General features: G+C 41.1%; 2 protein-coding genes across 2 annotated transcripts in view; one reads left to right on the top strand and one right to left on the bottom strand.

The window, feature by feature from the left end:
* The window catches only part of kcnh3 (potassium voltage-gated channel, subfamily H (eag-related), member 3), a 220,959-nt gene extending 213,871 nt beyond the window's left edge, over positions 1-7,088 (top strand). The window contains exons 13-15 of the mRNA XM_022680490.2: positions 308-408; positions 1,056-1,108; positions 1,859-7,088. Of these exons, the coding sequence (XP_022536211.2) occupies positions 308-408; positions 1,056-1,108; positions 1,859-2,647 (943 nt within the window). The 3' untranslated portion in view covers positions 2,648-7,088. The remainder of the gene's footprint in view (positions 1-307; positions 409-1,055; positions 1,109-1,858) is intronic.
* Positions 1-12,182, bottom strand: part of armc8 (armadillo repeat containing 8) — a 318,657-nt gene that overhangs the window by 275,790 nt on the left and 30,685 nt on the right. The gene's annotated exons all lie outside the window — the stretch shown is intronic.

Genomic DNA, 12,182 nt, shown 5'->3' with positions numbered 1-12,182 from the left:
GGTCGCTCTGAGAAGTACAGTCTGACTGATTCATAATTTAGTGCAAGTGTCCAGCTGCCATGACAACCAGGCAGGATGGAAGCACAGTTTGCTCCAGTAACGCTCCTTAATTTCACACTAGGAAAAGCACAGGTTCTGCTCGGGCTCAGCTCAGGTCTCCCAGACCTGCAAACGCTGGAGTCTCAGCGTTTATATCAGAATCAGTGAGACATTATTAGCTCAGATTAGATACTGCATATTGCTCATGTTTAAACATAGTATTCTTTTATAGTTAATCTCTTTCTCTCTTGCTGTGGTTCTTCTGTAGGTTTGTGGATGGCATCGAGACAGAGAGCAATTCTGGCTCGGCACAAAGGTTCGAGTTTAGCTCCAACCTACCTCACAGTGGCCCTCCGTCCCCAATCCCAGGTAAACTTGCTCTTTTCTAAAGCGACAGAACCTAACCACCCAAACCATTATCTGAACTATAAACAACATGCAAGGTGTTTAACTACGTTATTTTTTAGGCCTAAACTGGAGCTACAAAGCTAATATAGCTAACATGAATGCAAGTTTGGGTCACTGAGTGTTGCCACTATAATCGGGCGATTACTGGTTTGAATCCCGGTCATGCAGCTTGTCATCAGCTGCCGGAGCCCTGAGAATCGCTGCGCTTTCCTCCGAGTGCACTGTGATGCGACAACAACAATTGTAAAAAATACTGTATATAAATCAATTTGATTTCATTTGACGACATAGATCTCACTAAGAAGTTTTGGTGCATTTCCCAAAAATACTGTGAATCTGTACCTAAGAAACTTTTACTTTTAGTTTTGGAATAATATTACAAAGTTTATGAGATTTGCTGTGTTTCCTGCTTTGAAAGACAGACCAAAAACACCAGAAATACAAACTCTAGTGGTAACAAAAACCAACATAGTCCAACATAGTTGTACTTCATTGCAAGTGCGATGTACTACTTCATTGCAACTCCATCATTTTACAGAAAACACGCCTAACTTTGTTACCTATGCTGCAATATGTGTGTTTTTCTGTGTGTGTGTGTGTGTGTGTAGTGAGCCCAGAGCAGGTGGAGACCAGGCAGAGCATCAACAAACTGAGTGAAGAGGTGAGCATCTTAAACACAAAAGCACATAAGCCAAGCAAAACATGCCATCTGTTCAGCTCACCAACTAGAGTGGAAAACATTCTCCAAGCCCCACGCATGAACCACCTCCATACCACCCCCATACCAATGTGCAGTTAGGGTCAGACTAATGACTGGAGTTCGGAGACTTTGGAGACTTTAGCAAATAAACTACGCCACAACGTTCTTGAAACGTCTCAAGAACAGTACTAGAAAGGCAAATGGCCAAATTAGACCTAAATATAGAGGCACCAACATAAAGCAGGCTCAGAAAGATGTGTTATTCAGCAGGTCTTCATAAACTGTTTAGGTTTTTTAAAAAGTGAAAATATTAAAAAAGTGATATGGAGTGTTGTTCCTGAGCTTCTAAAGATCTTTCATCTTTAGTGTGCTAACAGCAAATAAACATTGTTCTATTAATGGCTGTAAAGAATGTATCACTGCAGTTTCCAAAGCATCCCCATCTGAAAAACAGCTACAGTTTTTTTTTTTTTTTTTTACCATTTTTGAAAATTTTAACCAATCTTTTTTTTTAACAAACCAATCTTTTTTAGACTGCAGATTTTTAGATAAGACACAATACACAAGGCATCCAATCAGACAATAGGTAATTTGCATAAAATGTGGTAAGAGTACAGCAATGAAATCAGCCTCAATTAAAATGGGGATTTAAAATATTCTGCACAATATTTTCTATATAAAATATTTAAAACTTTTTTTTTTTTTTTACAGATGACCAGCCTATCACAGCAGGTCTCCCAGCTAAGCAAGGAACTTCAGGAGATGAGCCGCCTTCTGCGGCCACTCTTCCTGACCACCTCCCAACCTCTACTGACCACCCTTCCCCTCTCAATGACTCCACCTCCCAGCAGCACCAGCGGACCATCCATCGCTTCTCCTGTGGCACCTCCTCCGCACCACCTAGCGCCGACCTGCTCCCCTCTCAGGCCTCCCTGCTCCCTCTTGGACAGCTCAGACTTGGGGGGCATTGCAGGCCTTTCTAGCTGCCTCATACCTACCAGCCCTCAAAAAACACAAGCCCAACCTCAGGCGCCCCTGGGGGTCAACTCTAAGGGCCCACCTCACGCCAGCCTGTCCCCCACAGACACTGTTCAACCCAACAGCCCTCTGAGCCCCAGCAACGGCCAACAGGCGCCTGACCGGCCGCCGCTGGCTTCTCGCACGCCCTCCCCCTCTCTCTCTTTCTCACTTTCCCTCTCCTCATCCCGCTCCCAGTCCCCCTCTTTCTCGCCCTGCCAGGGACCGCACCCCTCTCGGCCCTCGCTGGCCCCACCCAATTCCCAGGAAGTCCCTCTTTCACTCCAAAAATCCCATTGCTCAGCGCCAGCCTCCCTCAGTAGCTCTCCGGGCGGCCCCCTGTGGTTTCAGCAGACATCAAGCCCTGTCTCCAGCCCCGTCCCCCCGCAGCTGGAGCTGGAGATGCAGGAGTGGGATGCTCAGGGTGGGCTGAGCTCGGCCGAGCAAATCAGCTTCATTGACGAGGAGGGACCGCCACTGTGAGAGCCAGTGAGGGAGACGTTGGAGGAAGGGAGGGACCATAAGCAGAAGCTGGACTGCAGCACGACAAGAGAACCAGGCCAAGGTGGAGAGACAAATGAACACGAGAATAAGATGCTTCAGAGGTTCAGTCCACCACGCAAATAAAAAAAAGAAACAGGCTCTGGCCTTCGTGAGTGGTCCTGAGGGCATCTCACCATCTTTCAGCACCAGCCAACCCTGACCATATCAGCACAAAGAAGCCTGCACTTCTCTGTGAAATTGCAAGGAGCATGTAGAAGCTCTAGACAGCACGGTGCATGGGAACAAGAAGAAACCCAGCAGAATTTTTAAGAGAACTCGAACACACTGAACCTTGAACCTGTGAGGAGTTCCATGGGGGTGCTGATGGTCAGTGTGCATCGTACAGTAGATTACACACAAATCTAGCAAACTTGAGCTCAGAAGATGTGGCGTCTGTTCACAGTTTGCACTCTTCAGTACTGCCGAAATGACGTTCTTGCTTCACGGCTTAATGAATGATTCTGTTACATTACACTAGGGGTGGGAACTTCAGTCCTGGAGGGCTGGATTCTTGCACAGTTTTGTGTTTTTTCTGCTCATGAATTGCCTGGTTTAGGAGATGTCTTAGAGTGGGAACGTCACCAAACACAGCAGGACTCTAGCCCTTGGTTCTTCTTCTTGTCTGAATGACAACAACTCATACGCGTTTTGTCCAAAAGTCTGTAGACACCACAGCATTTACACCAGAGATTCCTGTGTAACTCAGTAACTCATTGAGCAGTAATAGGAGTTCTGCCACAGTCAGTGGAAACAACAGGGCATGGTCATGGTTACTTGAAGTAGATGTCCAGGAATGCAAAATCCAGAAGGGTGCAGGTTTGGTCTGACATTTCTGGTCTACCAACATCAGTAGGGGAACAGAATACATATAGGATAGTAGTTAATACATAAAAGTAGGTCAACAAGAACTTTTATTACCTTTATACATCTGTGGACAGTTCCCCCAGGAAGGGAATAAGTCAAGTCTTGGACTTCACCAGATGTTGAGCTGAGATTTTAATTGGAAGGAAAATATAGCCTATGACATGGCTTAATCCGTCTCTGGAAAACTGCACCGTAATGCTCTTAATGTCAATATTAAAACACAATAATAAACAGTATTATCAGGAATACTAATCATGTATTTTCTAATAAACATGTGCAGTATTCCTATAGTCGTAATTATTAATTTTGCTCCTAGAGTAGGCTAGAGGAGTACAAATCCTTCAGCATTGGGCTATAGAGCAGAGGAATTGTTTAAAAATAATTTTCTGCCAGCCAGTACCCCTGGGTTACACTGATCAAGCATAAAATTATGACTACCTTTTTGGGCAAACTTCTGTTTCTGGACACTGAGTGGACACAGTGCTTAAAAACTCCAGCAGCACTGCTGTGTTTGACCCACTCATACCAGCACAACACACACTAAAGCCCTATCTGGACTGGATTAGTTTCTCAGGGGGTCCTGGGGTAGTTTTCTCTTTTATGAGGGGTGATTTTATTCCCGTTCGGATTGACCATGTATGTCTTTTTCTTAGATGTCCTTTGAGAAAATTACAGGTTGAGTTTTTCGCTGAACTCTGTGGTGCTCCCACAGTGTCCCATCTGGACGCACATCTCTGAATTTTGTCTCTTCGTGTTTAATAAAATATCCATGGAGATTTTGTCTCCTCTGGTTTAATAAAATATCCACGGAGATGCACGTAAACACAACAGCGAGTGGAAATGGAGGAGCTACTGAAAGCGATGTCATGTAACCGAGTTTTATGACTGAGTAGAAGTGTAAAATATTTTTCACAGACGTCTCCCTGAGAAACGAATCCCGTCTGGATAGGGCTAAAGACAGGCTTTTTAGGAAAATATGTTGGTGTCTACAAACTTTTGGACATTTCACAGATCCAAGTTAAGCACAGGTAGTGCTTGTCTATGACCGGTCCCCATTCACGGCATACTGATTTGAATGACCCCAATCCCACATGGTGAAGATATATATATGCGAATAACAGCTAATTTAATCCATATCATATTTTTTATTTGTTTGTTGGTTTCTGTTTATTTGTTTGATTTGCAATATTTTGCATGGTTTGATTTACCTCATGGTCCACTTCCCACTAATTCTCCATTTGCACAACATGCTGAGGCTACTGATTTGGTGCAAGATGCATGAGTAGCCTCTTTGTGTTATACACTACAGTACACACTACACATGATACACAGTAGGGCTGGGCATAACTGATCAAATTTAGCCTCACAATATTTAACAAATGATATCAGATAGTATGTATGCATTCTCAGAGTATCCCAATCAGTAGTACAAGGTCCCCCAGAGAGAGGAACACTGAGATGTGGAGAGGTAGAATGGCATTCCCTGCCATCCAGTATCTTTGGTATGAGATGCGTTGGCAGAACTGATCATCTAACCTTCTCACAAACCATAAATCCTCCCTATTGTGAACCTTCACACAAGAGTAGAGACTGTTACTGTAGCAAAGGAGGACAAACTCCTAGCTAACACCTTTGCTTTTGGGAACAAAATGTTATATGTGCCCAGGCCTTTTATATACATATAAATATATAAAAAATCAGCCATAACATTAAAACTACATACCTGGTATTGTGTAGGTCTCGCTTATGCAGCAAAACAGCTAAGTATGGACTCCACAAGGCTTCTGTAAATCAAGTCAAATATAGTGAAAATGTCAAATAGAACAGGAAAATGAGTCTTAAGAATAATGGGAGATTAATTGAAAGAACTATAAGGCGCACCTAAAATCCTTTAGGACAGTGCGCCTTATATAATCCAGTGTGTATGAATTTTACCAGTCAGTTTGTAAGGAGCAGTAAAGCCACTCTGCTAAAGTACAGCTTTACACAGGAGTTTCAGTGAAGTTTCTGCAGCACCCGAGGCTAGAGCAGTATTAGCACTAGCCGCTAATTGCAAACAAATGCTTTACTTACCCAAAAAAAACAGTTTTCAGGAGAGATCTCTGTGTAGATTAACATACAAAAATGTTTTTTTTCAACCATTCATTTTAAATTTTTTTTAAGAATTTATAAACTTTAGCTTTAACCCTTCAATTGCTGTCTAGTATATCCAACTCTTGACAGGAATTCACTTTAATCCTTGGTCAGTGGTTTTAATCTTATGGCTGATGTATACATGTGATGTATAGCTAAAATACACCTCTCAACCTCATGAGGGGGCTACTGTACATGGAATAATGGCCAATAGCCTAATGTGGTCCAAAAAACACAACAGGCATCCTCCAGACAATCACAGTTGACAGGGACCCAAAGCAGAGACACTAAAGCATGCCAGCTACGATTCACGCACTGCACCAGCCTGGCACCAGCCTGGCACGCCAAACAGACAGGGCAGACTGAAAACAGCTAGGCAGGAAGGCTCGCCAGAGAGTGCTGGGCTGCTGGGAGTTAAGCTTAAGCTTAGAAAGACCAGTGCCATATGGTGGGCAGCCCAACAGCGGACGGACGTAGTGGTGGAGAACAAGTCCTGAGTTGTATGGGTGAACAAGACAACAAAGAACGCACAAACACACACACACATATACACACACACACACACAAATACACACAGCTTTAGCCATCCAGCCATGTGTGCCTTTTCCTATACCCATCAAGCATCTCCTAAACACCGCCCCGCTTTCGTTTTATGTTTGATATCTCATCTCACTTTATGAAAGTCATGCCAGCACTGCACTTTTATTACACAGCAATTATTTATCGGCCTATTTATTATGTTTATTTATGAATAGACCTGCTGGGAAGAGAGTTAAAGAGCCTTTAGAAGAAGAACGCTTGCAGGAGAACATCTCCAAACTTTGTGCCATCTGCCAAAAACAGGGAAACCACGGAAGCGACTTTCACACTTTCACATACAGTAAACTAACTGCTCACAGTGGCGTAAGGTTAGACCGAAGGCCTCAGATCTGAGGCTGCAGTAGCCGCCATGTTCCCTGACGTCTTATCCGTCGTACGCTGGGGGTCCAGACACCCAGCATGGGCTTGCCATCCGTTTTGTCCATCTGTCCGATAAGCCGGACTAGGGACATGGCATGACATCCGCACCAACACATTGGAGAACCCATCAGAACCCTCGCTTCTATTTTTCTTCCTTTATCTAGGAACGGTGCGAGAGGTTGCATACAACTGGCAGGGGTGTTATAAGACGTCTTTTTTGGGGGGGCAGGGTCAGGGGGGGAGGGGGGTTCCTGCATGTCCCATCTTCTTTGCATGAGGAATGTGCCTGCATACTGAACATGGGTGGGTTGAATGGAGGACGAGGAGGTGACTGGAAATCCAGAGACGTAACAAAATGTATTTTGTTATCTGTAATGAACTTTAACAGATGCTTACCAGAATAATAAACGATGTTTTATAAGAATGCAGGGCGCTGTTGTGTTTTTCTCCAGTCTAAAGTGGTGGTGAATCAATACAGACAGCTGAACCTCTTAAATATTCCTCACAGAAAGTTACTATAACAAATGGTTATAAACAGGCTAATTTTCCACCATTTTAAAGCTTCTATTTTTGTGTCTTTCTTTGGCATTGTACAACACTACTGGCCAAAAGTTTTAGAACAAAGCAGTGCTGTATGGCCCAGACAAGCTGCTTTTTTTGTTTATTTGCTCATCTTAGCAATGATTTTATTGCTTTACTTTACCCTCTTATTACTGTCAGACATCTAACTATTTCTCTGCCCTGCTGAATGAGACTTATCATATTTTTCGGACTGTAAGGCGCTCTAAAATCATTAAACTTTTCCAAAAATCGACAGTGCGCCTTATGTATGAATTCTATCAGATAGGTAATACAGAGCAGAAAAGCCACTTCACTGAAGTACAGTGTTATAAGCATTAGCATTAGTTGCTAACGGCAGTTCTAGCTCTGTCGCTATTTAGAGGCAAGTATACAGTATTAGACTGTAGTCTGCGTGTTTCCTGTGTTAAAACAAGCTACGTGTGACAAACCGCTAGTTTATAGCCTCCTCAGTGTATCCCACTTTTTTATGAAAACGGGAATCATTTTATTTTAGTTGGTCAACTACTTGAATCAAATAGTAGACCATACAGTTATATTGACCTAATTAATAAATACAAAATTGACAAATACTCTACAGTGATAATACTCTACAGTGATAAATGCTATACCAGTTGGTGCAAATTTACTGCTGAGAGGTGTAAACTTTCCTTGTCACTCACTTGATTTACTGGATACGTATATTGGTAGTATGCTTTCAGCTAAACACCAGCAAAATAATAAGCTGATAAGAGAATTATTTCAGAAAGACATTGCTACAATTCCTTAAGTAATATCATTTTGGAATAGTATTGTAGAGTGTATAGTGTGGTCTTTACCTTTAAAATATTTCTAACAAAGTGAGAGAAATTAGGCTGAAATTAATATATATATATATTTCTATCTATCTATGACTTTCTATCTCATAATTATGACTTAGTATCTCATAATTATGACTTACTATCTCATAATTATGACTTACTATCCCATAATTGACTTTTCTATCTCATAATTATGACTTAGTTGAGGACGTTTTTTTTTCTTCAGGTGGCGGAAATGGGCTTCCATATGTATATGAGCTTACCTGAGATTAATAAATCTATCTACAGCGCTGTAAAAGCGCAAAACTCCCCTGATCTGCCAGAGTCCTGAATCCGGTCTAAACAACGCTGCGTCTTCGTACAGGGAGGCTGTTACTGGTAATGATCGCTAGATTGCGCTTCTTTAACGTGTCATTCCATAGATCTAAGGGATTATATTTACTCATAAAACTTCTAACAGGTGTGAGCTGTGCTCTAGGCCTGAAATATATTTTAGTTTTAGTTTAACAGTATAATAACACAAGTATCCTACATTTAAAATGGTAAAAAGGTGTACGAAGTAACTTTAAAATGCGTTTTATTTTTAAGCATAGTGTCTGCGTTAACCTAATTGCAAAAGTAAGATATGGCATTTACCTCCCGCTAGCGCTATGGTTAGCAGCTAATGCTAATGCTGCTGCACCCAGACTCAGTGCTGAAGAGAAACTTTACCTAACATAAAACTCACTCTTAGACAAAATATTAAAAATCTAATCTTACTGTAATTAAACAGAAACGCTTTACTCACCCAAATAAACAGTTTTCAGGAGAGAAATCTGTCCAGAGTAACATCCAGCGCTTGTTTGACTGAAAGAAAATGTTTGTTTACTTAGGTGCTTCCAGCAGCCTCCCTTGTTAGAAGGGAAACATGGTGATACCCTTTCTCACTGTGATGTAGGCATACTAGTGTCACTTAATGTGCCTTATAATCAGAATCTCCTTATGTATGAAAATAGACCAAATAATAGACATTCATTGATAGTGCACATTCTAATATGGTGCGCCTAATAGTACGAAAAACACAGTCCAGTGTTAAGCTGAATGTAGGGTGTTGCCATATGGGTCAGCCAGAAGAGACTCTTCCTGATTTTTTTTTTTTTATTATTTGCAAAGCTTACAATAATAATATTACTCTTTACTCTTTCAGTATATATTATGTAAAACATATATGTAAATTATGTAAACTAGATTTTTTTTTTTTTTTTTTACCATTTCCAGGTAATGACAGGACCTGAAGGGTGAAAATGCAGGTGTTCTAAAACTTTTGACCAGTAGAGTATGTTCACAGAAAATTGTTGGTAATTGAGGGCCTAGAAAATGTTTTCATCTTCGGCCTACCTTGACTGCAGCATTTAATGCAGCTAATGTTTTACCATAGGTAGAAGATGATTTTGGTCTGAGGTGCGCACTATACAGCTATATCGGTTTTATGTTTTTTGAAACAAATCTACATATAAATGCAATTATCTAATCAAATGTGTGCAAGAACAGAAAGCTGAGTCTGCAGTGAGAACAGGCTCAATATTTCCAGATGTTTAAAACATAGTCTGAGCAATCTGAATTTCTGCTTACAGTGTAAATGTGTGACAAAAATGACACTTTTCTTGGCAAGAGTTTTTAGGGTCATAAACAGCAAATCAGTCAATTATTGCTTGTGTCGAATGCCACAGCCTATTTGGGTACTTTTGCTGACCATGTGCATCCCTTTATGACCACAGCTTCTAAAAGCTACTTGTATTAAACTTTAAAAAAAGAGTTCAGTGTTCCTTAGTTCTGTTTTTTCCCAGTCACTGAAAGAATTGAGGCTCTTTTGAGAGCAAAAGAACACTATTGTCCAAAAGGGCTCGTGCACTTTACACTAGTTGGACTGTCTGTAGCATTAACTGCTCGGTAGTAAACCCAGGGGCATGTAGGTGTTAAAAACCTCCCAAATGTGCAAGACGCTGCCCATCAGCCAGCTGCTGGAGTTGTCCTCAGCAGGGACTCTCTGGAACAGTGCCCACACGCCAGACTGTTTAAATGGGCATGCGACCAAGAAGGCCAGGCAGTCCCCTGGAGCTGTAAACCCAAGAAACTGCTTCCATAATTTAATGCAAAAGATTACTTAGACAAGGCCTGGCCTCTAGGCAAGTGGAAAAACATGCAAACATTTGATCACACAGACACAACCACTTAGTCTTCTTCACAGACTGGAGGTGTCTTAGGGTTATTTCACATTTGCACTTTTTTGTCGGGTTAAATTGTGCTCTGTTTTTTTTACTTCACCTTTGTGTGATTCATTTGGGAAGGTGGTAAAACAAAGCAAAACCAATACACTTACTACAGCTATTTTATTTCAGTAATTCAGTTCAAATGTGAAACTCATATTATATATATGTATTAAACACAAAGTGATTTATTTTAAGCATTTATTTCTTTTATTGTTGATGATTATGGCTTACAGCCAACGAAAACCCAAAAATCAGTGTCTCAGACAGTTAGAATATTATATAAGACCAATTGGCACTTTTGGCAGTGTGCCAAGTCCTGCTGGAAAATGAAATCTGCATCTCCATAAAAGCTGTCAGCAGAGGGAAGCAGCATGGAGTGCTGTAAGATTTTGTGGGAAAACACTGCACTGACTTTAGACTTGATAAAACACAGTGGATCAACACTAGCAGATGACATGTCTCTCCAAACCATCATTGATTGTGGAAACCTCACACTAGACCTCAAGCAGCTTGAACTGTGTGTCTCTCCACTCTTCCTCCAGACTCTGATCCCTTGATTTCTAAATGAAATGTAAAATTTACTGATGATCAGTGATGGTTTGGAGAGACATATCATCGGCTGTTTTATCAAGTCCAAAGTCAGTGCAGTGTTTTCCCGGAAAAAAAAAAACAAAACACTAACAGCACTTCATGCTTCCCTTTTCAACTTTTATGGAGATGCGGCTTTCACGTGCCACACTGCTAAAAGTACAAATTAGTTTTATATAATATTCTAATTTTCTGAGGTACTAATTTTTGGGTTTTCATTGGCTGTAAGCCATAATCAACAATAATAAAAATAAATATGCTTAAAATAGATCCCACTGTGTGTAATACATCTATGTGAGTTTAACATTTTGAACTGACTTACTGAAATAAAGTAACTTTTCTATGATATATATTTTTTTGAGGTACACTAGTATCTGTTGCCAATATCACCTGAGTGCAGGTGAAGGCAGTTTCTCCTCCCCTTGGAACAGAGTTACAAGACAAAGGGGTGAAATCCTCCTAAAGAATTGGGACAATCCAGATACATATAACCTAGCAGTAGAGCACTAAATTTTAGCAACTTAACAGCTGTTTAACTAGTTAATTTTATTGCATTGTCTGGCTTCTCAAAAAGGACAATTCATTATTACTGTCCATTCCTCAATTCCCCGGTATTGGGAAGCCAAAATTAGCTTGTATTAACTTTTAACTTTTACTTGCTTTTATTTTTCCATTTCACCTTAAATGCTGCATCTACCAGAGTGCGCCACCTACCATCCACCCAGAAAGAGCATTGACTATTTTTGTTCTCTCAGACTCTGGCTAGAGCAGTTGAAGTCTGCAATGCTCAGACCTTAGACCACTGGACCACCTTGAGGAGAAATCTTGATCAATCCAGCATTGTGATACATACAAATATTACCTTGTATTTCACAGGTAGAAGATGTACTTTTTGCCTAAAAAACTTGTTTTTGTCTTGTTTTGTTTAAGGGAGAGACAGCAGTGCTTTAGAAAATAATTAAATTAAATGTCTGCTGTAGAGAAAAACAGCTCAGCTGTAGCTCCTTATTTTGGCATGGTGGAAACTACAGAAGGAAGCATGTCTTTAGAGGTTGACTGGGACATTTGCCAGCCTTCTGCTAAGCTTGTCCAAGCGGCTCACAGTAGCTCCAAAACCGAGGGTATCTGAGGGGGTTTCCTAACATGTTCTACTCGGTAATCTCACCAACCTAAACCAACATGATGCTCATATGTTCAGGCCACAGTTGACTGCGCTCAAGGGGAAACCTGTTCCCTCAGGCTTGAGGAGTTACATGCTTTATGCTGCCCAGGATTAAAAGCTCAAAAGCTAGAGCACAGAGA

Source organism: Astyanax mexicanus, chromosome 11 (assembly GCF_023375975.1).
Source record: "Astyanax mexicanus isolate ESR-SI-001 chromosome 11, AstMex3_surface, whole genome shotgun sequence".
In the NCBI taxonomy this organism is placed as follows: Eukaryota; Metazoa; Chordata; class Actinopteri; order Characiformes; family Acestrorhamphidae; genus Astyanax; species Astyanax mexicanus.
Note: the sequence above shows the minus strand (reverse complement) of the source record. Positions and strands in the feature narration are given on the sequence as shown.